General features: G+C 50.1%; 13 protein-coding genes across 13 annotated transcripts in view; 6 read left to right on the forward strand and 7 right to left on the reverse strand.

Moving 5' to 3' along the window:
- Positions 1 to 606: 606 nt before the first annotated feature.
- On the reverse strand, positions 607 to 1,401 carry PENARI_c014G09853 (phosphatase PAP2 family protein; the record flags this gene model as incomplete). Its single annotated transcript, XM_022633600.1, has 3 exons — positions 607 to 1,058; positions 1,114 to 1,303; positions 1,354 to 1,401. The coding sequence occupies 3 exons, from the start codon at positions 1,399 to 1,401 to the stop codon at positions 607 to 609; spliced, it is 690 nt and encodes a 229-aa protein (XP_022486567.1).
- A 603-nt stretch (positions 1,402 to 2,004) lies between these two features.
- PENARI_c014G02718 (RBR-type E3 ubiquitin transferase) lies at positions 2,005 to 3,969 on the forward strand (the record flags this gene model as incomplete). Its single annotated transcript, XM_022633447.1, has 1 exon — positions 2,005 to 3,969. One exon carries the CDS (start codon positions 2,005 to 2,007, stop codon positions 3,967 to 3,969), a length of 1,965 nt encoding a protein of 654 aa, XP_022486665.1.
- Positions 3,970 to 5,131: 1,162 nt separating this feature from the next.
- On the forward strand, positions 5,132 to 6,169 carry PENARI_c014G07544 (uncharacterized protein; the record flags this gene model as incomplete). Its single annotated transcript, XM_022633556.1, has 2 exons — positions 5,132 to 5,212; positions 5,267 to 6,169. 2 exons carry the CDS (start codon positions 5,132 to 5,134, stop codon positions 6,167 to 6,169), a joined length of 984 nt encoding a protein of 327 aa, XP_022486750.1.
- Positions 6,170 to 6,888: 719 nt separating this feature from the next.
- Positions 6,889 to 8,462, forward strand: PENARI_c014G02220 (uncharacterized protein; the record flags this gene model as incomplete). Its single annotated transcript, XM_022633434.1, has 2 exons — positions 6,889 to 7,005; positions 7,053 to 8,462. The coding sequence occupies 2 exons, from the start codon at positions 6,889 to 6,891 to the stop codon at positions 8,460 to 8,462; spliced, it is 1,527 nt and encodes a 508-aa protein (XP_022486617.1).
- A 333-nt stretch (positions 8,463 to 8,795) lies between these two features.
- PENARI_c014G01352 (uncharacterized protein) lies at positions 8,796 to 11,246 on the reverse strand (the record flags this gene model as incomplete). Its single annotated transcript, XM_022633414.1, has 3 exons — positions 8,796 to 9,583; positions 9,639 to 10,917; positions 11,139 to 11,246. 3 exons carry the CDS (start codon positions 11,244 to 11,246, stop codon positions 8,796 to 8,798), a joined length of 2,175 nt encoding a protein of 724 aa, XP_022486509.1.
- A 311-nt stretch (positions 11,247 to 11,557) lies between these two features.
- PENARI_c014G09357 (MMtag domain-containing protein) lies at positions 11,558 to 12,446 on the forward strand (the record flags this gene model as incomplete). The annotated part of the gene is made up of 3 exons (XM_022633590.1): positions 11,558 to 11,595; positions 11,650 to 12,002; positions 12,034 to 12,446. The coding sequence occupies 3 exons, from the start codon at positions 11,558 to 11,560 to the stop codon at positions 12,444 to 12,446; spliced, it is 804 nt and encodes a 267-aa protein (XP_022486505.1).
- A 221-nt stretch (positions 12,447 to 12,667) lies between these two features.
- Positions 12,668 to 15,314, reverse strand: cwh41 (mannosyl-oligosaccharide glucosidase; the record flags this gene model as incomplete). The annotated part of the gene is made up of 4 exons (XM_022633401.1): positions 12,668 to 12,916; positions 12,970 to 13,879; positions 13,935 to 15,000; positions 15,071 to 15,314. 4 exons carry the CDS (start codon positions 15,312 to 15,314, stop codon positions 12,668 to 12,670), a joined length of 2,469 nt encoding a protein of 822 aa, XP_022486728.1.
- A 196-nt stretch (positions 15,315 to 15,510) lies between these two features.
- Positions 15,511 to 16,794, reverse strand: PENARI_c014G09316 (NAD(P)/FAD-dependent oxidoreductase; the record flags this gene model as incomplete). Its single annotated transcript, XM_022633589.1, has 2 exons — positions 15,511 to 16,688; positions 16,755 to 16,794. The coding sequence occupies 2 exons, from the start codon at positions 16,792 to 16,794 to the stop codon at positions 15,511 to 15,513; spliced, it is 1,218 nt and encodes a 405-aa protein (XP_022486746.1).
- Positions 16,795 to 17,190: 396 nt separating this feature from the next.
- PENARI_c014G02318 (SNUT3/LISCH7 family protein) lies at positions 17,191 to 18,199 on the reverse strand (the record flags this gene model as incomplete). Its single annotated transcript, XM_022633439.1, has 2 exons — positions 17,191 to 17,579; positions 17,638 to 18,199. The coding sequence occupies 2 exons, from the start codon at positions 18,197 to 18,199 to the stop codon at positions 17,191 to 17,193; spliced, it is 951 nt and encodes a 316-aa protein (XP_022486569.1).
- Positions 18,200 to 19,309: 1,110 nt separating this feature from the next.
- Positions 19,310 to 20,476, forward strand: PENARI_c014G05222 (Elongator subunit IKI1; the record flags this gene model as incomplete). The annotated part of the gene is made up of 3 exons (XM_022633498.1): positions 19,310 to 19,468; positions 19,551 to 19,695; positions 19,749 to 20,476. 3 exons carry the CDS (start codon positions 19,310 to 19,312, stop codon positions 20,474 to 20,476), a joined length of 1,032 nt encoding a protein of 343 aa, XP_022486625.1.
- A 140-nt stretch (positions 20,477 to 20,616) lies between these two features.
- On the reverse strand, positions 20,617 to 21,500 carry PENARI_c014G03282 (SNAP receptor SEC22; the record flags this gene model as incomplete). The annotated part of the gene is made up of 5 exons (XM_022633462.1): positions 20,617 to 20,679; positions 20,735 to 21,140; positions 21,212 to 21,321; positions 21,374 to 21,408; positions 21,467 to 21,500. 5 exons carry the CDS (start codon positions 21,498 to 21,500, stop codon positions 20,617 to 20,619), a joined length of 648 nt encoding a protein of 215 aa, XP_022486595.1.
- Positions 21,501 to 21,572: 72 nt separating this feature from the next.
- Positions 21,573 to 23,501, forward strand: PENARI_c014G01941 (uncharacterized protein; the record flags this gene model as incomplete). Its single annotated transcript, XM_022633428.1, has 4 exons — positions 21,573 to 21,619; positions 21,683 to 21,854; positions 21,911 to 22,390; positions 22,440 to 23,501. The coding sequence occupies 4 exons, from the start codon at positions 21,573 to 21,575 to the stop codon at positions 23,499 to 23,501; spliced, it is 1,761 nt and encodes a 586-aa protein (XP_022486589.1).
- Positions 23,502 to 23,823: 322 nt separating this feature from the next.
- PENARI_c014G11970 (short chain dehydrogenase/reductase family protein) overlaps positions 23,824 to 24,388 on the reverse strand; it is a gene marked incomplete at both ends in the record, with an annotated part of 1,374 nt that continues 809 nt past the window's right edge. The window contains one exon of the mRNA XM_022633640.1: positions 23,824 to 24,363. Coding sequence (XP_022486500.1) covers positions 23,824 to 24,363 — 540 coding nt within the window. The remainder of the gene's footprint in view (positions 24,364 to 24,388) is intronic.

Consider the following 24,388-nt stretch of genomic DNA (forward strand, 5'->3'; position numbering starts at 1 on the left):
GGGTATCAGATGGGACGTCCATCCCTGGAGGTCGGGCGAGTCTGGGTTTCTGAAAGGCAACTCTTGTGGATCGCCAGATTGGGGGTATTCACACTCCAGGCATCAGCCAAGCCAGTGACTAGTGAGATGTGTACAGTTCAGCTCGCCTCATACAAGTAAATCATTACACATTCCAATTCGTCACGTCCAAAGCAAGCGATGCGAGTTTGAGTTGCGGTGTTGATTTCTGGGAGGGCGCCACGTGACCTGGCACAATGTTTACACGCCACAGGCACTATCGCGATGCTCCACGAGAGATTTTATAAGAGCTCGAATGCTCTCTCGCGTGCTTGAAATTCCGGATAGTTCAAGTTATGAAGTATTCTACAATTCGCCTTGGGGAAACCCCTACAAGACGAGAAACACCTCTATAAAATGGCAAATTTGTGGCGGTAAGAAAGGCGGTAACTTCACCTGCTTGTCTATTGTATCTCACGCGAACATTGGGACTTCGAGATTGTATTTTAAATTAAGAGCGATATATGCGACAAATGCGATAAATGTACAGGCTGATGCGTGTTCTTTCTACAAAATCGGGGTATACACAAGATGAGACGAGTTCTGTCCTTAGGCCGTCTTCTTTTCACTACTGCGACGCTTCAATCTCCGAGCTTCCCATCGTTGCCAGCCGGCCTCGGCCAGGTCTTCACTTACCACGAGATCACGGATCCTCACTAACCGAGACACGGTCAATTCCATGGCCCATTCAATCCAGCCGGAGCTTCGCAGCACGCTGGTGAACATGAACCAGACACAAGCACATGTGAAACCGGCGGCACAGCCAGCCAGGACTTGTCTCGGGGTGTGGTAGTTGAGGTAGATACGACTGGCAGCGACACTGGCAGCGCCCATGCAAAGGGCTAGCATGACCAGGACGCGGAGGAGGACGGCAACGTTGGGGTAGGAGCTGGCGGAAGCTTGGCTATGACGGAAGAGGAGGAAGAAGGTCAGGTAGACGGAAAAGAAGGTCATGAACTGGGCGTGCGAGGATGGCATGCCATAGCCCTTGCCGAACATTTCTGTAACAGTCAGTCAGTTTGAGGTCCTCTGGAGGTCCCGGCCATCACCACTTACCCTTCGGTCGCTCTTCTTTAATCAAACGCTTAAGGGCAAAGTTGAGAGCTTCACAGGCCATCTGGCCAGCAAACATGAGGATCACCTCCACCTCTCTGGTTGACCAGACCAATGTTGCGTAGGAGACACATAATGCTTGTGGGATCAAGGCCAACCAGGCTGAAACGAAGGACAACTGGTCCTCGGGGTTCTAGATATGTTAGCATTGGCTAAGATAGGGAATAACGCGGGGAGACACACATAATGGACATGAGTCAAGGACAGAGAGGCGAGTGGAGTGTCCCCCATGGTGGAAATATAGTAAAAAGAATGAAGTGGAAAAAGAGAGAGAAGTGAAGTACAGTCGAGGCCGGGAGATGTTCAGGGTCTGGGACAGGGTAAATCCGGTCCGTGATAAGAGATACAAAGCCCAACGGCGGGGACTTTTCTCAGGCATCGAGTGGGATCCCACTTTCTTTTCTCTTCTTTTTCTCTGTCTCTTCTTTATAGCATTTCATTTTTCAAATCATGACGCAGCTGCTCTCGCCATATTCTCCTGATTTCTTGTTACATCATTTACTAGACCCCTCCCGCTCTGCCGAACAGTGGCCTCAAATACTCGGGGCGCCGTGAACTACTCTGGTTGGTCTACCACTGGTTCTCAGTCGCATCGCTGATTCGAAGTGTTCCTGCAGGAGATTCCCCATTTCTGCCCGACCCTGACACTTCACTCCGATCTGTCGCCACACCATACCTAACCTCTTCGCGACTGCCATGGCCTTCCTGTGCTAAGACATATTGGGGGAGACATATACGGTCTCCGAATCGCAACACAAGGCTTTAACGGAATATCACCACATCCCAACTTAAAGTCGACGGAAACCCCGGCGAATCGGTTTCATCCGCGCCAAAATGACTGAACTAGAGTGCGCCGAGGATGACCGCTCCGTCGAGCTGTCGTCCATCGCCGCCATCTTCCCGGAAATCCAGATACAACCTGGGTCACCCTTTAAAGCCGCGCTTGAACTGCCAGTCGTCCCATCGTCGCCAATCTCGGTCTGTTTTCAACAGCCAGTCGATGCTGCACTCAACGCAACCATTACCCCTCCGACTTCCTTGGATGAATCCAAAGGAGAACTCGACCAGCCGCCTGTCAAGGACGTCCATATCCTAACATATTTACCTCCTCTTAGCCTCGAGATCGAACTGCCCGAAGGCTACCCTACCGAGAAGCCACCAATCGTCCATCTTACGACCGTTTCATCATGGCTGCCTGCCTCGGTTATCGACCGGTTATCTGACGACTGCCGCCGACTCTGGGAAGAATGTGGAAATGATCTCGTCGTTTATACCTATATTGATCACCTCCAACAGCTGGCAGAGACGACATTCGATATTAAATCCGCATCGGGAGAAGTGTGCTTATCGCGGGATCTGAAAGTGGCGCTATTGGACTTCAATATAAAAGCGGAACAAGAAAAGTTTGAACAGGGAACTTTTGAATGTGGAGTTTGCCTCGAACCAAAGAAGGGTACGCTTTGCCATCGATTGCTGCGCTGCTCCCACGTTTTCTGCGTCGGTTGCCTGCAAGATTTCTACGGAACCTGCATCCACGAGGGTGATGTAGATAGTGTGAAATGCATGGCACCGGACTGCGAGTACAGCAAGAGACTTCCAGCACAGGGCGACGGCCAAACGCCACCCCGCAAAAAGCGCGATCCTAGTATTGGACCTAGCGAGCTCCTTCAGATACCGTTGCCTCCGGAGGCAGTTCAGCGATACGTTTTTCTCAAGCGCAAGAAGAAGATAGAAGCCGATAAGAACACCGTCTACTGTCCTCGAGAATGGTGCCAGGGAGCAGCACGATCCAAGCGTCACCCAAAACCGGAAGACCCACTGACCGACGATTTGGAAGTTTCCGATGATGAAGATGGATTTGATCCTCTCGGCCCCGAAGACCAACTGCCTCCAATGGCAGAACGCGTGGCCATCTGTGAAGACTGCAACTATGCCTTTTGCTCTGTCTGCAAGAAAGGCTGGCACGGAGAACTAATACGGTGCTACCCACGGCGCGCAGGCGAGAAAACAGAAGAAGAAAAGGCAACCGAGGAATATTTGCGGCTATACACTTCTCCTTGTCCCACCTGCAATGTGCCCTGCCAGAAACAAATGGGCTGCAACCATATGCGCTGTTTCCAGTGCGATACTCACTTCTGTTACCTCTGCTCAAGCTGGCTGTCCGCCGACAATCCATATCAACACTTCAACACCCTAGAGAGCAAATGCTACAACCGGCTATGGGATTTGGAAGGCGGCGATGGTATCAATCCAGACGGAGCCGAAGCACTCCACCGCATCCCCGAAGCGCTCCTGGTTTTCGACGATCCACCACCAGCAATCATCCACGAGGAGGCCGAAGAAAGCGACGAGGATCGCCCTGCATTCGAATTCGACAACGATGAAGACGACCTGCACGGCCACCGGCATCCACCTCCACCAGCCCCAGTCCCACCCCGCGTCAATGCCGGTGGCCGACGACCCGGTCCACGCGATCATGCAGCGGCCCGTGCCGCAGCAGCCGAACGCCGAGCCCAAGCTCGCGCTATGGCCGAAGTAAGACACCGCAACAACGGAGATGAGCCCCGGAGGCCTGTCCGATGGGCAGATATTCCTCCAGCTCCTCAAAATCCACAAGGACCTCTGGGTTATCTCGGCCCGCCCCTTGATGACGAACATGAGCCTATTGCATGGGAAAATAACCACCCTGGCCAAGGACAGGAAGACGAGGCTCGTGCTGGCCTCCAGCGCTTTCTAGCTCTCGTGCAAAACGACCGCGAGGATGAATGGGATAGCGATGAGTTGAACGATGACTTCTGAATTTATGATTTGATGTTTACAATCTACATCACAACAACGATACAAGGAAATCTGATGAACAGGATTTCCCAAAAAGCGTCATAATGAGATTGATGCATGTGACGACGATTATGCCTTTTTTTTGACTCCTCTATTTAGCTAGTTTACGTACCTTCGGGTTATTTACTGCCTCCCGGTTTTCCTCTTTTGGTTTCGTTTACCCTACATACTTCTCAGCACACTTCGTGTATCCTTCTAGGGTCTTATTTCTGGCCATCATATTTATCCTTGATTCCCGCGCAGGTACTTTCTTCCTCGATGTGTCCTTCTTGGTTAAATTATGTTTATAGTTCAACATTTACATATGACCCCAAGAGTATATTCGCAATATATCATGTGTTTATTTGAATTTACTTTCCCAATCTTCGACTTTCTGTTCCAGACTTGGTTGGTTACGTGTAGACCTACACATGAAACGGTTAGAACGCAGGAATTAGCAATTGGTCTGTATTCTCCACTCAGCTTTGTAACTCGCATTATGTTATTCGGGCATTAGTTTTAGTATTGCGCGTCTCGTAGGTATGTGTATGTGGATCTTCAATACATACACACAACATACTAGAATCCAGGTGCTATGACGTACCCGGATAGGTTACCCTTCGTTGTTCACTGGCAATACATTGAAAACGAAAGACTATACAAATATTAGGTTGCAGCGTATCAGGCACCATTGCAGGATCTTGCAGCAAAGTGCGTATGCAAAGAGTGCAAAATTGGCAGGCGCTTAATAACGTCTCTCTCAGCTGATTCCCAATCTGAATCCACCCCGCATCCTACATCATGCACATCATATGGCGAGACTCCAGCGACAACAAAAACTATGAACAAGCACGCGTGAAGAATGTCTTCAATCTTCATCGCCCTAAATACTTTCCACGTGCTGTAGTCACAGCAACATGCGCAAAAGATGTAATTGCCGCGGTGAAAATAGCACAACAGGAAGATTGTCAACTCGCTGTGAGGTCGGGAGGACATTCAACCCCCGTCTGGAGTCTACAAGAACACTCGATCCTATTGAACCTGGGAAGCTGGAAAGAGATCATCGTGGACACCAAGTCAAACACAGCAAAAGTGACAACTAGTGTTACAGGACAAGAATTGAATCGGTATCTACAAACGCAACATGGCCTTATGTTTCCTGCCGGGCATTGTCCGGATGTTGGACTTGGAGGGTTCATGCTTCAAGGAGGCCAGGGATGGAATTGTCGAGTATGTCATTCTTCTTCTGTTCATCCTCTGCGTTACTAACAGGTCCTAGAACTGGGGATGGGCTGCCGAGAAGCTACTCGCCGTGGAAGTGGTGACAGCTCAGGGAGAGTCCTTGCTCTGCAATAAAGAACAGCATCAAGACCTCTACTGGGCTGCCCGCGGAGCAGGACCATTCTTCCCGGCAATCGCGACTATATTCCACTTGCAACTTTTACCATATCCTGTTGGATTTCGATCCTCGGGATATATCTATCCGGCCAAGATGTACCGCCAGGCCTTCGACTGGGTTCAATCTGTTGTTCCAACCGCTGATCAAGACACCGAGATCGTCATGGTGGCATTCCATTCCGAACCCGATCGCGAGATATGCTTTAAGGTTCATTTCATCACCATGAAAAGTAGCATTGCAGAAGCCGAGGCTGCCCTGATGAAATTGCATACCGGCCGCCCTCCTGGAACACTATCAGAATGGGTGTGTCAAGAGGAAAGTCTGGAGAACCTCCATCAAGGCCAAGCATTGGCAAGTCCGAAATATCTTTACTATTACACGGACAATGCCTTCATTCGCGAAGGAGCTAAAGTGACAGATGTGCTAGAAGAAGGCTTTCTCAGTCTCCCTCCTGGTAAATCGTGGGCATTCTGGTCTCCGACGTATCCGTACAGTGAACGAGTTGTCTCAGACATGGCAATGATCGTGCCATCAACCCACTACTTCTCAATGTATGGTATCGCTGAAAGCGAAGATCTGGCTCCGCAATGCAGGACGTGGGTGGAGGGTACTATGGCTGGGATTAGGAAGTATGCCGTTGGTTCATACTTGGGCGAAAGTGACTTCAAGGATTCGCCTGAGTGGTATTGGGGTGCACGTAATGCCCGACGCCTTGAACAAGTGCGCCAGACGTGGGATCCGAGTTCTCTGTTTTGCTCTGTGCATAAGCTCTCAAGGAAATAGAGAACGAGACATACACTTCTTCTTAAACGTAATATGTCTAGGAGGGCCTTTAAGGGATTCGAATACTACTATCGAAACTTTTATGGTGCCTATTTGCGAAATAAGCTAGCTTGCCCTTGTTTCTTCTATTTGCCTACGCAGAGTCTGCTTTAATCGCTTTCTTCCGCTATCGATCCGCTACTAAATCGGTACGATCTAATATTGGTTTATAAAATAGTAATTTATCTACTTAGAGATTTTATACGTCCGAAATAGTGAACTCTAGCAAAATTATCCTACCAAGGTCCCGCGACGGGTTCCATAGTAGTCCGCAGGTAATGTCCAACGCTCAGCAAGGTACAATCAGATGCATTGATCAGTTTGTCGAGGCCTTCTTTCAGAAGGACCCTTACTTCCCTAGACCCTATCAAGCTCTCTGGGCTCGGGTTTCCGTCGCCTTATTCTGAGAAAGCAAACGAAGTTGAAGGCTTTCAGAATTACCCGGCGAATCCATTGCTGCATCCATGTCACACCAAATGTCGCTACAGGATTAGGGTTAGTTTCGAACTGCTCAGGGACTCTATTGCTCGAACGTATGAGACTCAACTAGGCTGCTATATAATATCTCCGATCGGACTCCGGGTCAGCAAATCATATAAATGAGGGGTTCACTTTGTAGACGGAATTCATCTTTCAGATTCTGTTGCAATTTTCATATAGATACACTTATGAACACTGCAATGTCTCAGTCCCCTTTGAACATCGAGTTCGATAAATTGGTCGAAGAATTGTTGCAGACATGGCATGTTCCAGGTCTTGCAATTGCAGTGATTGATGGTGCTTCTACATTTTCCAAGGTAAGCCGCGATATCTCTCCACGGCACCAATACTTACACAGTACTAGGGCTATGGACTGGCTGTTCTTCCTGATGTCCCCGTTACTCCTGAGACAGTCTTCTTTACAGCCAGCACAACCAAATCATTTACAGCCGCTAGCGTATCACTGCTGATAGATGACGCCGCATTGAATCAATCTACAGAGCAGATTCCGTCAGATCTCTCGTGGACTTCGACCATCTCCTCCGTCGTTCCAGAGGACTTTGTCTTAGATGATGAATATTCAACATCGCACGTTACCTTCGAAGATGCCTTGAGCAACAGAACCGGTCTTCCAGATCATCTCAAGAGCTTCAGGCCAAAGACAACATCCCTTCAAGAAGGCATTCGATCTCTCAGACACCTTCCACTCGCCGCAGAGATGCGTTCCAAGTATCTATACAGCAGTTACATGTTCTCCGCAGTCTCGTATGCAATCGAGAAAATGACAGGTACCAGACTAGGGGATTTTATGAGAGAGAGAATATGGTCCCCTCTAGATATGACCCGCACATACTGGACACCACAAGAAGCAAAAGCAGCAGCAAGCTCCGGAACGACCCTAGCCCACGGTTACGCATGGAACGCATCAATAGAGAAATACACCGAAGAACCAATGCCCGACTTCCCGGTCGTATCAGGCGCCGGCGCAATAATCAGCAATGTTCTCGACTACACGAAATGGCTCCGGTGCATGATGACCCAGTCCTCTCCAATAAGTCCCGCCGCCCATGCAACACTCATCGAACCACGCATCCACTATCCTCAGCAGGCCACAAATCCATTCCCGGCTCCGCATTCCTATGCCCTCGGGTGGAGGATTGATAGTTATCGAGGCCAGCGCGTGGTCTGGCATACAGGAAGCTGGACTGGATACGGCTCAACGATGATGTATCTACCTGATCTCCAATGGGGATTGGTTCTCATGGGCAACACGACTGGGACGAGTAATTGCGTGCAGACGGCTTTGTATATGCATCTGGTAGACGACCTTCTTAGTACGCCAGTCTCTGACCGAATCGATTGGTCGGTGGAGCTTCTGCAGCTTCGGGATCGGAGGAGAGTGGATAATGGTAATGCGTTGGGTCGACTCTATCCTGATTTACCTTGTCCGGTAGACCCGCCTTTGCTTTCGCTTGGGACCTATGCTGGGCGATATCATCATGCTGGGTATGGAGATATGGAGTTTGAGCTGTGTGGAAATGCACTCGTTGCCTCGCGGCTTCTTTATGAAGTCTCCATGGTGATTCGGATGACTCATGCTACTGGGGAGTTCTGGATAGCGAAATTGGAAATTGTGAACCAGGATTCGCGCGATCAAGAAATTGTTAGGGCGAGGTTTCAGGTCACGGAGTATGGGATCGCAGGACGGGTTGGGTTGGATTTGGAGCCTGCGCTTCAAGGTCAGATGATATGGTTTGAAAGGATAACACCATAGTGTTCGCTATAGCGTCCAATACTCGATCGTGGTGGGATGAGTGATAATGAGGTTGTTGGAAAACTTTGTGTGGAGCCAATCATGTTGAAGCTGTTAGAGCCTCAACTGGATGCGCAAGTTGAGGTTGAAATCGTGTTGATAAAGATTGTCTTCCTCCGGCAGCATTGATAATTCATCACGAAGGACCAAATTAACATATAGAGTTCGTATGGCTCGACTAAAGTACATATGCAATTGTACAATTGGGCGCCACCAGGTGGATCTGACGGTTTCAGGAAACAATGTAAACAACGGTTCTTTTACAATGCGATCAGCAGTCTCCCAATACTATGATCATTTCCTCCAGTTATGCCAGAACTCGTAGCTCATGACAGTATGATCGCAGAACATCAGAAGAAGCCTGTAATGTCGGGATGGGTGCGATCCATGCCAGGTCTCATGGGGTTGATACACATCCGAGGCGTGGGCATGGATTTCAGGAAGTGTGAGATTCGGAGGAACATCGAACATGTTACAAGCACGATTGCTAGTTTGGGATCCTTGTTCTCGCGTGGAGTCATTCTGGCCAGCAGGTGTAGACTCGGTGAAGGAAGCATCCTGGTCGGGGTTATTGGAAGTAGTTGTGGCTGGATCATCGTCTGACTGATCATCGTCTGACTGATCATCGTTATCAGGGTTCAGTATGCGGTAGTTGAATTCGAGCCATTCGTCAGGATCGACATCCCGAGGGATACAGGGTACATCTGGCGGGATCTCGAATCCTGGCATAGGGCTCACAGCGATGCCAAGAAGAGGAACCATAGGTCGTTCATCGGCCATCTCCTGTGTAAAGAAAGGGACAATCCAGTCGAGGCGGAAGGAAACGCCAATTTCCTCCTGCCAGGTAATGGTAATGATAGCAACACGGCCTTTTTGGGATGCAGCGACAACAATCCCAAGTTCAGGGACATACTTGACCATGTTAAAGCGATCACAGGCAGCGTTAATCTCCTCATTCATGTAGGAGCGTTGCCAAAGAGGTGCTTTACAGAGCGTTTGAAACTCGGCGTCAAGTGGGTATGGAGCCAAACAGATATCACGCTCGGAGAAATGTAGGAGGGGGAAGAATCGAGGTTTAGATGCTAAGATCATAGTCAGTATTGTTAAAAAGTGCATGTATGCTTGTTCTTGACGTACGATGAACGGGGATGCGCTCCAGAGTCGGTAGGTCATTCTCCTCAAGAACTGGTGGCACAAGAAGTTCGAATGGGTGGACGTCGGAATTTTTGTTGTCTTCTTCAATCAAATCGATAATAGGAGGGGTTGCACGAAGCCATGCACGGGGCGTAGTGTTGTCTAGGTCAGTTTGAGAGTCTCCACAAGCCTGTGGGAGATCCTGCTGTGAACTTGAATAATGGGGTTGAGAGTCAGGCCCAACACAGCAATCGGGCGAGAATATATCCTCGGGCAGGGGTCTGTGGGTCATAGAAGACCTAGAAACCCTGAGAGCAAGGGCCACTGACATTTCGCTGATCTGGTCCATTGCAGTCGTTACATTGAGTATCATCCGATTCCGCATCATTTTTGGTATTGGTTGACATCCACATGCATCAATTTTCAGACTGTGTCGTTGAACTCTGCGCGGGTCTATGGGCAAGACAAACCATCCCCTCTGTGGAGGGTTGTTGTGCGGATTTCCAAGATAGGACATCTGGATGGGGCTCAAGTCGTCCCAGACCCTCCAAACAACGACCCGGTTGAAAATGTCAGTGCTAACCATCCACAAGCCATTCGGGTCCAAATCAAAGTTGGCAAATGACACGCAAGGAATGTTTTCGAAATGACCTTTGTAGCTCATCCGCAAGTTGCGTTTGCGGTGATTGGGCATTTGGTGTTTGATCTCATTGAGTTGATCCAATTTGTTGACTTTGACCCAGATTTGCTCTTCTCCTTCATCGTCTCCCGATTCCATATTATGAGAAGGACTTGGGTCGCTATCTTCACGCTCTGGTGCAAGGTCCACCATGGCAAAAGCAAAAACCGTGATATTGCCGGTGTTTGAGCTCACGGCAATCAGACGGGCGAACTTATGAGTTGCCAAGCCCCAAGCACTCTTCTGGACATACTCTGCGAAGAAAGGTTTTATTCCAATCCCATCAAACGGTCTTTTTTGTCCGAATTCTGCGCACTGATTAATTTCTGAAAAGATAGCCTCAACGTTGTAGCCAGTGACGTTGCCAGAGTCCGTCGCCAGTAGCAAAACTTCGTCGACTCCCAAATCATCCACAATGATATGGTTTACGTTATGAGGTGCCGACGGATCAATGTAGCCAGCCGCCTGGGGCTGCTTCATCACTGGGTGGATGATCATTTCTGGTCGGACACCGAGCAGCTGTCGGGATCCTTTCGGGATCCATACGTATATATCGCAGCCATAAGCCACAAATAACAGGTTTCGACGTTGCGAGAGTGCAGCCTGTTCGAAGTTAATGGGAAGATCAAGTCAACATGCGCCTTGATAGGTACTCACCAAGTTACATCTCCAGGTAGCTATATCCGGACCGTGATTGTCACCTCTCCTTCGTGCCAGTTAGCTAAATATCATTCGCGCAATGTATCCTAGAACACCAACCTAGGAAACTAGCGCAAGTCAGTTCATAGCTCTCACGTGAGGTTCTTGCAGACAAAGGAACGTACTCGCTGCTCCTGGGTTTCAACATTTAGGGCCTTGAGATTAGGCCTTATCTGTTCAAGGCGTTGTTGAAAGCTTGCGGGACCTGGATCCTCGATATGAGGGGAAGCCATTGCGGCAGGCTAAAGGCGGTTGTCCGCAATTGCGGAGCGAAGGGAAGAGTACTTCCACGGGTATGAGCAGTGAGAGTCGGGAAGCTTAAGCGAAAGTGGTGGTACTGTCATTTCCAATGGTGTGAAAGAGGAAGAAGGGAAAGTGGTCAAACTGTGTAGATAGGACATCGTCAAGTTGCTGAAAACATTCGATGACAGCGGGGAGAAGTGGATCGGGCAATGATGAAATCCACTGTACACCGCCCTTGGCAGCTGCCACTCTCGAAACGGCTTCAGCTCTCACCTCCGCTTTTCTTTTCAAGTCATTCACGATGGACCTTGTTGCTGGAGTGCGCAAAGAAGGCAGCCGGTAAGCTGTTACAAAACTGTGAGACTATTTGAACTTCGCTAATTTATGTCGAAGCGGCGGCCGCAATGAATTCAAATGGTCCGATGTCAAGGACTCCGCCCATCGCGAGAACTACCTGGGCCATTCAGTAATGGCCCCGGTCGGCAGATGGCAGCAAAACCGCGACCTACAATGGTACGCAAAAGGTGACGGTGAAGATGAAGAAGAACGACTGAGAAAGGAGCGAGAGGAGCTCCAGCGTGTCAAGGACGCCGAGGAGGAAGCTATGGCCGTCGCCCTAGGTCTTCCCGTGCTTCCAAAAGCCTCTGAAAACGCAAATATGGTTCCTCTTGGAGGGAACGGAAGTAAAAACACGCAACTGAAGGATGAGGAAATGCCGGACGCCGGGGCGAGGGAGAAGGAGCACCGTTCGAGTCGCAGACACAGACATGATCGCAGCCGGAGCCCACGACGAGAAAGGAGACACGATCGCAGTGAAGACCATGGTCGTGAAAAGGATCGCAGACACCGACGACACCACGATGACAGAGAACGTCATCATCGCAGCCATCGACACAGATCCCGGTCACGATCTCGCGGTAGAGATCACCACAGACGCCGGTCAGCGTCCCGCTCTAGAAGTCGACCCGGTCGCAAAGATGAAGAACACCAGAGACGTCGACGTGCGGAGCGTAGCTACTCTCCAGCTGAGCGCCGGCGTCATCCCGAACGCAGAAGGGACCGTGACGATCGTGATCGCCGACATTGAGCTACGACAAGGGATACAGATTGACTACATTAGCCTGGCGTTGGAGGACTTGTTTCACATGGCGATTATGAACCGGCTCTCGCAACGATCACTATATATCTAATCTATGTGACGAGCATACAATCTTTCACAGGGATAACCAATCCATAACATTTTACCATAATTTCCATTCCACTCCGATCTACGTTTGCGCCATCTCACATCTTCGATGCGCATATTCTATATCTGCAAGAATAAACCGAGAATGTGGCTGGCAGTAAGATTTCTACTGGCTATCAAGATATCTAAGGGCACACTGTATTTCACATCAAGCTCCAAAGTAGCTTACAACTCGTCATGGACGGGGTCTCCGGTCTTGACCAAATCCGGCATGGACATCATGTTCACCACCATACTGGTCCAGCCGGTAAAGTGCTGCGTGCGCTGGCCATTACCCGAATCAGGGTTGTACTGCTCCCAAGCGAAGCCAGTCTTCTTCCACTCACGGAAGACATTCTCAACCAAGTTCTTGCGCAGCTGAGAGTACATCTCCCGCGCCTGTTCCTGGTGGTCACCAGAAGCCAATGCAATATCCTGTAAAAGAATGTCAGAATTAGACGGGATATTATCAAGATGAAATCACTTACATAGAGATTCTTTAACACCAAGTAGTTGATGTTAACCCAGACAGGGCTTCTCCAATAATTCTCATCGGTGTCGTAGAACTTGTCCTTCTTGCTCAAGCTACGAATACCATAGTCACTCCACAATTCTTCGGGGTCACTGATCAAGTCCAACACGGCCTTGAGGCGAGGACTCTCAGGGCCCAGCATGCCAGTCAGGAAGGGGAAGATGGAGATGTAACCCTTGTGGCAAACATGAACACTGTCTTCGAAGGAGTCGATAGTCGCATCACAGAATGTTTGCTCCTGCTCATCCCAATGTAGGTCATCAATGTTGCGAGTGATAGCGGTCTCGTAGTAGGCGAACTCTTCGGCATCATCTTGCTCGCCGAGGCTCTCGGCAATGCGACGAATAGTGCGGGTCATCATGCCCATCCAGCTGATCAGATCAACGTGCAGCTCGCCGGGGTGAGGTGGCTGAGGTCTGGGGTAGTCATCAATTCCAGAAGTGAGGATGTGCTGCACCGAACGTCCGCGCCAGCGGTAACCCTCCTTAGTGGAGAAGGCTTCCCGGTCGTAAGACTTGATGTCGCCACGCTGAGTGTTTCTGTACCAGAAGTAGTGCTTTTTCAGGAGTGGGTAGAATGAACGAAGGTATGCCTCAGACAACTCGGGGTGGCGGACAGTAGCAGAGCGCAGGCTAGCGGTCACGTCCTGGTTATCCAGAGTTTCAGCATGGATGCTCTTGTTGCTCTTGACCTTGTCCATGAAGGCTTCCAGGGCCATGAACAGGGTGGGCGGGTTGGCGTAATGAGGGTACTGGACGGTAAACTCAGCGGGAACCTTGCTGCGTGCCTCTGCGCCGAGAATTTGCTCGCGAGCAATCCATCCATCCTCGTCCATAAGGTTGAACCAGCTCTTGATAATCTCAAGCCTGTAAAAGAAATCAGTACGGGCCAAAATCCATGATCGAAACGATGTAGACGTACGCAAGGTCGGTATCATATTCAATCACGGGCATCAAGTGGAAGCCTTCATCCCAAAGGAATCCTCGGGGGAAGAACGGCCGAGAGGGTACACAAGTGAAAAGGTCCTTGGGTCCTTCAATGACAGGCTGCACCGCAGCTCTGGCCTCGGCAGTCTCCTCCCAGAAACCTTCGTTCTCCTCCTCGTACGCAGGGTTAGCAGAACGGTCCACAACATCGTCTCCGTGGAAGAAACCGATGCCACCGATGAGGTTGGACAGCATGGCCTTGGAGAATTTGGAGTACTTCGGCGAGTCAAATGGCGCCTGTGGTGGGAGAACCTTGTCGAACGTTTCAGAGAACGAGGCCGAGGCATCCTTGATCTCCTTGGTCAGGGTTTCCGAGGTCAATGGTTCAGGTGCAGAGCCCGAGGAGAACAGAACGTCGAACTCGAACGCGCCTGTGAAGACCTTTTGGACAAAGTGTGCATTGCCCTGGCCAGGATTGTGCTTGATGGTAAAGAGCTGGGGAGGAGGCGGGATGTTCTCCTGTCCATACTCCTCAAGAGCTTTATCAACCTCACTTTTCAATTGAGTGAAATAAATCCCTTTTGCCTGCCAAAGTTGTTCCTCGGGGAAAGACACACTGCCCACCAGGCTGTTGGTCAGTGGCCGGTTTGCGGAGCTAGGGTGGTCAAAACGAGGATGTTTGTTGGTGACCGGTCCAGTAGTGACATCAATAGAGAAGTCACCAAGCTCAGAGGAGTAGCCACTGAGCTTCACGTTGCCCTCGATGCCAGAAGGTTCCTCGTTGGTGTCGGTCTCAACGCCCACATGGCCCAGTCCCTCAAGAGTGGTATAAAAGATCATCGAGATGGGTAGATCGGGGCTAGCACCCTCGCGAGGCACACCCTTGACGCGGAATCCCCAGCTACCTCCGTTCTGGCCACCAGGGACCTTAATGAAGTCGATGGTAAGGTCCAAGTTGTTCCCGGCATCGTGAATAGTCTCCCGTCCACCCTTGCGGATATCGTACTCATCCCAGCCATACCCGGCCATGCCTTCATTTTGTTCGCAGGTGTGCCTAAAGTCTTCAAGATGTTAGCTTCCCAGTCCACGCAACGCAAGCAAGCAAACAGGGATCAGGGATCAGCAACGTACTCTGTTGAGCACCAATGTATTCATCGACCTTGCCCCAGATTAATCCCGCAGACAAACTCTTTGGAATGCGAGGACGCACTCCAAAGTAGAGGTTCGATTTGTAGGGTCCCCATAGCAGGGACTGGTTGTTGGCGCGTCCAGACTCTCTAATCAAGGCGGACACATCGCTGGGATCCTCACTTGCAACGATCCCAGTCGCAGAGAGAAGCGACGATAATAGAAATGAGATCCCGAGGTGACGCATTGTGCAAAAAGCGTCACTCAATTGGTGAACATTGGATAGTTGTCAGTTTCAGGTCGCGGAGCTGTTGTCCTCTCCGCAATTACGTGGCCCGAGCTCCACCTCTGCAGGGCTATAAATCATTAAGGTCAATTCTGACTGCCAGAGACACTTAATATACTAGATTTTATGGCTATTGATACTGTACCAACGGTCTATCTCAGAAATGGTCGCGCGGATCCAACGATGCTATCTTCGCACTCTTTGCCTGTCCATCAAACACAAACTCGCTCATAAGCTTGCCAGTTCCCGGGGCATTTTGGATACCCCAGCATGTATGACCAGCAGCGAGGTAGAGACCCTTGACACCAGTCAGGCCGACTAGCGGACCACCGCCAGAATCACAGTTGGGGAGATAGCAAGCCTGGCGCGCGCGAACCTCACCGTCGCGCAGATTGTCAGAAATACTACCCACCTGGTCGATGATTTCCTGGCAGCGTTCCTGGTCTACCTCGACTTCTGATGAAAGCTTCGGTAGAGGGACTATCCTGTCTCCCTCACCGCATGCATACACCGTCCTATCAGGGCGCGCGTAGATCTCTGGCGCAGCCACTGTTGGACGAGACTTCTTCTCCGGGTTGAAGTTTGCGGGGATCTCGATGTTTGTAAATAAGCAGTAGGCACTGACCGGCTTCTTGGGCTCGATCACCACGCTGTGTGCCCGCATAGCTGAGATCGGGACCTCTGGGAGAATGGTGTTGGTCCAGGGACCAGCAGCAACAAGCACATCGGTAGCTGCGATGGTCTGTGTTTCTCCGGACTTCTTGTCTGTATATGTCACCGATTCCACAGAGCTCTTTGAGCGATTTATATCTGTGACCTGTCCAAGAACAATAGTTGCGCCCTTCTCCTCGGCCAGCTTTGCAATGGAAGTAGTAAACTGGTAAGGGTGCACTTGGGCCGTTTCACCAGGCCCGCTCATGCTCTCATAAGCCCGTAGAAGTTCAGGCTCAATCCAGTCCAGATCCTGGGGGATTTTGGCAGACTTCAACTTGGACAGAGCGGCTGTGCTGCGTTTCTGGAGGGACTCCGAGCTCCCATCCTCAGCTTTCTTCTCGGTGAGAGCGCGACCTCTCACGACCAGTTGTCCACAGTTGACTTCTCTGTATCCCCATCTGTTTATACCATCATGCTCTTTTGCGAGCTCGGCATGAAGCCTGTAGCTGAGGGCCACGATATTGCTCGGGTAGGCCCATTGCGCGAGCATACCACCCGCTTTTCCTGATGCCCCGCCAGCAATCTCAGAGGCCTCGATGAGTGTAACTTTATGGCGAGCGGGATCGAAGGAGGGGTGTCTTGTAAGATAGTATGCAGAGCAGCATCCAATGATGCCACCACCTGTGAGTACTCCGGTCAGCGAATTGCAATAAGCGCGGGGTACAGTCGCAAACAGTGTACGCTTACCAACAATAACAATCTCACGGCGATCTCCTGTGGGCGACATTCTCAAGTTCGGCGCTATCTTTGGGACTATAGATCGGAAGGCAGCCACTGTGTGGGTAGTTGGAGAGTGCAGGTTCGTTCGGCGCACCAATACGCGGGCATAAAAAAGGCCTACGTCACTCAACCTGTTGCATGTCCAGTCAAATTTCGTGCCAACTATCAAGTCCACCATGACCGGTATTCTACATGTTAAAGTGGTCAAATTGTTAGATGATGTTGTTATTTTACTAGAATTTTGAGTATCGAAAGGGTAATTCCACCAAGGCTTGTGCAGGTAGAGTGAAATGTCAAGAAACCATGCTCCGCAAATGCAAATCGTGCCAGAGGAATAGAAGAATGTCCGAGGGTTTTGGATACAGAGAAATGAAAGGAGTAGATCTGGGGAACAACCAAAGACTCATCGCGAGGGACTGAGCGGCCGGTTGAAACCGCCCTGGCGGTTCATGTACTGTCTGTACTCAATCTTCTTCTCCTTCCGCACACCATAAATGTCGTTTCCGGGAATCTTGGTGTTCTTTGTAGTGCGGAATCGAGTGAATCCCATGGCCTTGCGCATTTGCGCCTCGATCTCGTCCTCGTCTGCATCCTCGTTGATGTCCACGTCCATCTCATCTTCATGGCGAGGCACTTCCGGTGCTCCATTTGCTTTCCGAGGATCCTCTAGCGATCGAGGGTCTCTGCGATCGCTCTTGGGGCCCCGAGGAGGTGAACGGGCCCTTGTGCCATACCGAGCGGGGGATCGCGAACGCAAGCGGTCGCGGAACTTGACGCTTTTTGGTACAGTTCCTGAGAGTTCAAAGTCAGCAAAATGCTAGTAGACCACGTAATCAAAGAGTTGTTCTACCTCGTCTGTCATAATCGCGCTCCCGGCTGATGCTCCTCTTCCGATCCTGGGCCCCGCGGCCATCTCTGTCTCCGTCCCTTCGGTCTCTATCGCGACGATCCCGAGACCAGCTCCGTTCTCGTCTTCTGTCCTTGCGTTCTCGTGAGCGTGAGCGATGTCGGCTGTCGCGTCGATCGTCTCGCGGTGGTGAAGCTCTGCGGTCGCGAGCTGACTCCGGGTCTGATCCGCGGGGCTGGTTATCATTTGAATCCCACATAGCCGCGCTGTCGACTCGACGAGCGCGCTTTGCAGGTGGCTCCGCCATCGTGAAAAGGGCCCGGTCAGGTCTGGGTTGCCCCGTACTGTGGGTGTGGTAGACTGGAACGGGTAGGGATTGGCCCTGCTTCGTGGTCGAGGAGAGCTTGTTATCAGAGCCAAGCTCAAGAGCAAGAAGTCTAATGGGCGTATGGGTATTCGTGTAGAGGGTATCAAGTTGTCGCAATTGTGAGTCTGCCCAAGTCTCGGGTCCAAAGAGAAGTTTATTCCGGTGGCGGGTAAAGACCACTCGCGCAGTTTGTGACATGGCAGAATTGACAGATCTATATCTGCAATATTTCTATTTTTAACCACCCAAAAGCTCGGTTTCGGTGGGTTAGAATAATTTATTTTCAAGGGTTCTAGCCATTAAGTCTGAAGGCTTGAACCATAATGTCAAACTATCCGATGTTATGGAAAAAGTCCCAAGACTCTCTGATATATATTTCGGGCCGATGGATAAATTCCTTTCTAGACTGATAGGATTGATGGAGATAGCTCTTTTATGCGCTGTGAATTGATCAAAGAATGTTAAATATGATGAGGCGTCGAGTTAATAACAAAACCAAAAGCCACTGGACTATACTTTCACTCACATGGAAGTTTTACCTATGAGACGCCTGAGCATATACCGGAGTTGCTGACTGATTTCCCACAGGATATGATGTTATTCCAGCCCCCATGTAAAGGGGCTTTTATTAAAACAAATATGCCCACTAAATTTATCTTGACTGAGCCCCAAATGAGAAGAAGAATTCAGATACATAGACCAGTGCGATCTTCTTGAATACCCAGATAGCTAGTGATAGTAGCCCCACTTGTTTTCGAATCGAAAGTGAAAGATACCTCAAATGGAGGCAAAGAGACAGGCCACTAGAGCACAAATCGTTTGAACAAGATGTAATCGCATCTAGGAAAGTGGATTTGGTGAAACTGTCCATGCGTGTACTAAGTAGGCCGATACCCGAGACTCCAGCCCACTAAGTACATCTAGCTTGAGCTCCTCCCCTTACATACAGAACATGCCCTCTATATTCATAAGCCACATGAAAAAGTCACTAACTCGAAACAATTCTAAGTCGGTATCTAGGAGCCGTTACAAGAAACAAGCTGTAATTGAATGATCATACTTAAGCAAGCCACAGCCCAGTATCTAGTTTGATGCTAGGGTTCAAACAAACAAGGTCTTGCCGTTTCCAAGACCATGCTGAATGAGCCCAAAAGACAGAGAGCGATGCAGCCCGCGGGCCGGCCCGTCGAGCCTCAACTTTAAATTCCACCGCGAAATTTTTGCAGCGCAACCCCACTTCCTGTGCGTTTATCATCCTGCGCCTCCTGAAACCTATTGGCGCATCACCATATCAAATCTCGGTTAAATATGGTACCTGTCAACCTTTCCCACAGACGGACGCATAATTTGCTCTTGATATCGAAACTCTTGAGCTCGCGGGACACGGCGTCGCCCCTTACCCTTGTCCAGGACTCGCTGGAGCAACCGGCTACGCCCCTCTATAAAGAATACATAAGACGTGCCAAGGTAAGTTGAAAGAAAAACATTGAAAGTCTGAAGCATAGATCAGTCAAGTACGAGGAGACAGCCGGGCTGACCAGTTCAATAGCTGTCCAAAGTCCATGTCACGCTTATTGCCTTTGAAACCCTAAAACAACCAGATGGGGTTGATGCCTTTGTGTCAACTCGTCGCAAGGGCCCCGCCGATATTATTAAGGAAGTCAGTGCAATTGCATATGCCAACCCATCGCGCAGTAAGTCTCATTCATTCAAGCTGACCAGGCGCTTTTACTGATTGGCTCCTTAGGGCGCCTTATTCTGATTGATACAATCAACCCACTATTGAGCTCAAGAAGAGCTGACCCTAGCTTCCATCTACCCTCTTTCCTGGGAGCATTTATTGCACCCACTTCTCCAACAGCGAAGATTGACGCATCACTCGTGGTGACATATCATCAAGATGTCCCCGAACCTCTACAGCAAAGTCCTTATTCGCCGTCGCCGATATCTGTGTTGACGTATCTTGCTACGAGCATTATCACTCTGCATTCTTTCTCGCACATCCTAGCACAGAAAGCTGCTCGAGACCGCAGCCTAGCGCCGCCAGTCTTCGGCCTGGAGGAAGAACAGGAAGGCGTTCTACTGGGCCGATTGGACAAATTGTCTGGGACTGGTGCCGCAGAGGGAATCGTGATTGAGCTGGAGCACAGGCGGAAGAGTGGTCGTGGTGTTTTGGAATGGTATCTTCTCCCGCCCGCCTCGCGCTATTCGCCACAGCACCTGAAAGAAGTGGTGACCCTGCTCGATGACAATGTTTTGTACAATCCTCCTATGGAGCGACACATTGGCGCCGAAGATGAGGAACCTACGTCGACCTTTGAGCTGGGTCTTACTGACAGGCAAAGGCGCGATAGAGAGGGTGTGGTGCTGCCATACTTTGATGCACAGCAAGGGAATGGGCCTGGTGAAGGTGGTCGGATTCTTTACGACATGGGAGAAGAAGATGACTTTGATGAAGAAGAGGATGAAATCTAGACATCTAGTCAAATACATGTTTTGACAAATCTTTGCATTCTAGAATTGGTGGATTGTATCCCGCAACCACCGAGGTATTAACTATGCATACATTCATACAAGGAGGGCCCAAAAAACAAGGCCCTTGAAAAGGAACGAAATCAGAAGAATCGCCAGAAGAGAAGAATGAAAATGACAAGCCCGACACCAGCAAAAGGCCCGTACTGCAAGATGGTCAGCTAATCAGTTGTGATAAACAGTTGCCAAGTATAAACTCACCTGCTTCAGCAACAATTCCCAGTTGATGCGCACAGCCGCCTTTCGGTACTTCTTACTGTCCTCACGCAGTCTCCCCGACAACTCTCCCATACGCTCCAAGCTGTCACCGCGGTACAAGAGGTCCTCGATGTTTTTTGTCATGACCTTGGTGACATCACGGAGCTCATCATTCAACTTGTCCAGGTTCTGAGATGCGCGACCGTCCTGGTAGAGTTTCTTTGTGCGCTGGATGAAGGTGTCAAATTCGACAAAGGCGTATGGACGGAGGGTAGGGGAGAGGTATTGTGACGAGTTGTAAGTAGTTGTGAATTCGGTGGCCAGATCAGCAAGATAGGTGAAGGCGAGTTTGCGGGGGTATGATTTGTCGCAAATGCAGAGGAAGCAAAGATCGTCCTGAATTGTGTAGCTGCAAGACAATCAGAATTGTTCTTATATGGTTCCATGGACGTCCCGTCTAGGACGGTGAATGCAACTTACTGGAGATTGTATTGGCCGGATTCAATGCTGGCTTGTGGCGCTGAATTGCGATTCAAGCGGCGGAAGATCATTTTCGCCTGGCCCTTAATCTCAGAGAGCTCCGACTCGGCCTGCGAACAATATAAGCTGGCGATTATATCGGTCATCTGTTATCGTGCTTACCTGCTCATCGTCGACCGAGGCAGCCAACATAAGGCCTGTTTTTCCTCACCATCAGCACTTAACCTCTTTCGGCCTCTTAGAAGACATACTCACCATCCAACCTTGCAATCTGCGTTGATCTGACCATCGTTGCGACTTTCCTGTTTCGTTGTGAAGCAAAGCACTTTGTTGTTTTGCCCCCCCGGGAAGTGAAGCCAGCATGGCGCCGAGAAAGGCGGTCGCGAGGGGCAGTACCGAACGGTCCAGGTGAGCTGCAACTCCGCGTTTCTTCAGACTTCAGCCTACTGATCTTGTATAATAATGTCCTAGTGGTGCTGCTGCCAGTTCTGCTAATGTAGCAGAACAACTGGGTTCTGCTATGTCAACTCCCACTGAAGGCTCACGAGCCAAGACTCCCCGGAGAGCTGCCGCGAGAGGCAAATGGAGTGAGGAGCAGCTCTTTACTAGCGACAAGTCTCTCCTCATTGATTTTGACCTTGTGGTATGAGTAGTACTTTTCTTACTTGTGGAAATCCAAGCTAATGCCGATCTTTTTAGAAACTGCTTGCGCAACCCGAAGCATGGAACTGCCTTGAAGAAAGCGAGAAGCGGGAGATCCTTGCTTTACTCCCCGCAAGTGTTCACCCCGATGCGGAGACCACCTCGGATGATCCAAACGCCAAGCTACCTCCCATCCCCGACAACTTCATTCGCTACTCGAATAACTGGCGTGATGGTATTCGTCAATTTCAACTTGATCTACAAAACGGCCGCTACGACCCTGAATGGCTGCGCCAGGCTGAGGATGCCCGACAGAAGCGTCAGTCTGGTGACTTCGACATCTTCAAAGAGCGTGAATTCGAGCAATTTTGGGGCCAAAAGCAAAAGGCAGCTATGCGTGCATTTGCTGGAGAGACGGCACAGGTGAAAATGAAGACTCTTATTGACGAGGGTGCTTTCCAGCTGGGTGATATCTGGAGATTCGAATATGTTTACGGAAAGGGCGCGGACAGAATATTTATCCAAAAAGAGACCCGGGTATGTGTCAATTATTTACCCGAACCTGACCACTTGCTGACTAGGACAGATTCATAAATTTGATGGAGCAAAAATGACCTTTGCGATCCCACCTGGTGAACGGGTATTTCTCCGCAGCGCTTCTGACAAAGCTCAGAAATGCGCCACGCCTGGAAAGGAAGAGGAAACTACAAAACCCGACACCGAAACACAGCTACAGACAGCTACAACAGCCTCCAACGAAGAGACCAAAGACGTCCAGGCACCACAGGAGGCTAATGTTGCTTCCAACAATGATGATGCGAAGGTCGACACCGAGACACCCACAGTCCCTGCCGCTTTCAACGGTACAGCCATGGAAGTTGACACAGAAGCTCCCTTGAACGCAGCCCCACCAACCTTGAAAAACGAAGAGACGCAAGTCAATACCGAGACAGAGTCGCAGACTGTCGCAGCAGCTTTCAATGAGGAGGGTTCTGGAATGACTCCAGACTTCAGCGTTATTATTGTCACCCCCGATGGCAAGAAGAATTCGAATAGACTCAAGCGCCTAACCCCAACTCCTCAGCCCGAATCTCAACCCCAAGCGAAACGCAAGCGAGGAAGACCTCACAAAAACCCCACTAAAGTACCTGAGCCTGAGCCTGAGCCTGAGCCTGAGCTCGCGCCGGAGGTGCCCGAACGCGAAGAAGGCGGGTCGGCACCCGCTCTTCTTTCCGATTCAAACACCATGGCAGTCGACCCTATCACATCCGCCCCTGACCTTTCTGCATCTGCGGAAGAACCCATCAATGTCGAGACCAAAGATGAGATAGCCGGACAGCCTATGGAAAAGGCCGAGACATCCCCGGAGACTGAGCAGCACGACACCGATACACCTGCAAGCTCTCAGCGGCAAGACTCAAATCCTACTTCATCTCAAACTACGGACAATGAATTAGAGGACATCCTCGTCCCGAACATCACGTCGCCTAACGGCCTCGCCGTGAAGATCCTGCAGATCGATGGCCGCATGCCCAATGGCCGTGTTGCGAATGGCTGGAAGGACATCCGGTGCATCCGAAACAACCAGGATATAGGAAGTCTCTTCGATGTGCGAGAGGCTTGGTTCGTTCGGAATGAACAGAAGTAGGCGTCATTTTTCAGAATTGATCCTCTGGTGCTCAGCCGCTAAGAACCTGTACCATTGGCATTGGAGCCAATGCTATTCCCAGTTTCTATGATTTCGGAGGACAATACCCTTTTTCCTGCTCTTAAATTAATTTTCAGAAAGCATACTCCATAGGTTCCAATTTTGCTTTGGCAGCTTGCCAACAATGGACTATTTCAATCAACCTCCGATAAACCTATAAAGTCATGACCGTAGAAGTAAAATTTGACATAATCGACAACACAATGGGTTGAGAATACTGTACTATATTATATAGCGATATGTGAGTTTGACATGCTCTATACTAAGACCCTTCATTCATCCCAGGCATAATATCCGAGTCCGCACCAACGTCAACAGCAAAGCTAGCCTGTATAAAATCTTCTAACTCCTCACTAACAGTTTTGAGTTTCTCTTTGATACTCGCAACCCCTTCCTGTCCAACAATATGCCGCGAAGGCGGGTTTTCATGACCACCAATCGACGTGATAGCATATACAGTCTCTGACACAAGTACTTCAAGGTGCGCAGAGCTTAATGGCGGGTGCATAGAGACAACCTCTGGAGCGGAGAATGGCCCATTCTCAATCGAGCTGACTCGGGCACTTTCATCCCGTGTTGCACTGGGCGAGGCTGGACTTCCATAGGACCCGGCAGCGTCGGGGAGCTGGGGAACGAGGTGATTTAGAATCCCGCGGAAGAGAGGGGCTTGGTTGTTGGCGGGAGAATAGGCGGGAAAGATTGGAGGAACGCTCGTGACTAGGTTCGTGAGGATGCCGATTTCAATGCTGCATTGGAAGATGGTGAGTTTGACGTTAAATGGGGCGATTTCGTATGCCAGACTCTGTGGGTTGATTAGTATAGTTCCG

Source organism: Penicillium arizonense (assembly GCF_001773325.1).
Source record: "Penicillium arizonense strain CBS 141311 chromosome Unknown PENARI_contig014, whole genome shotgun sequence".
NCBI lineage: Eukaryota > Fungi > Ascomycota > Eurotiomycetes > Eurotiales > Aspergillaceae > Penicillium > Penicillium arizonense.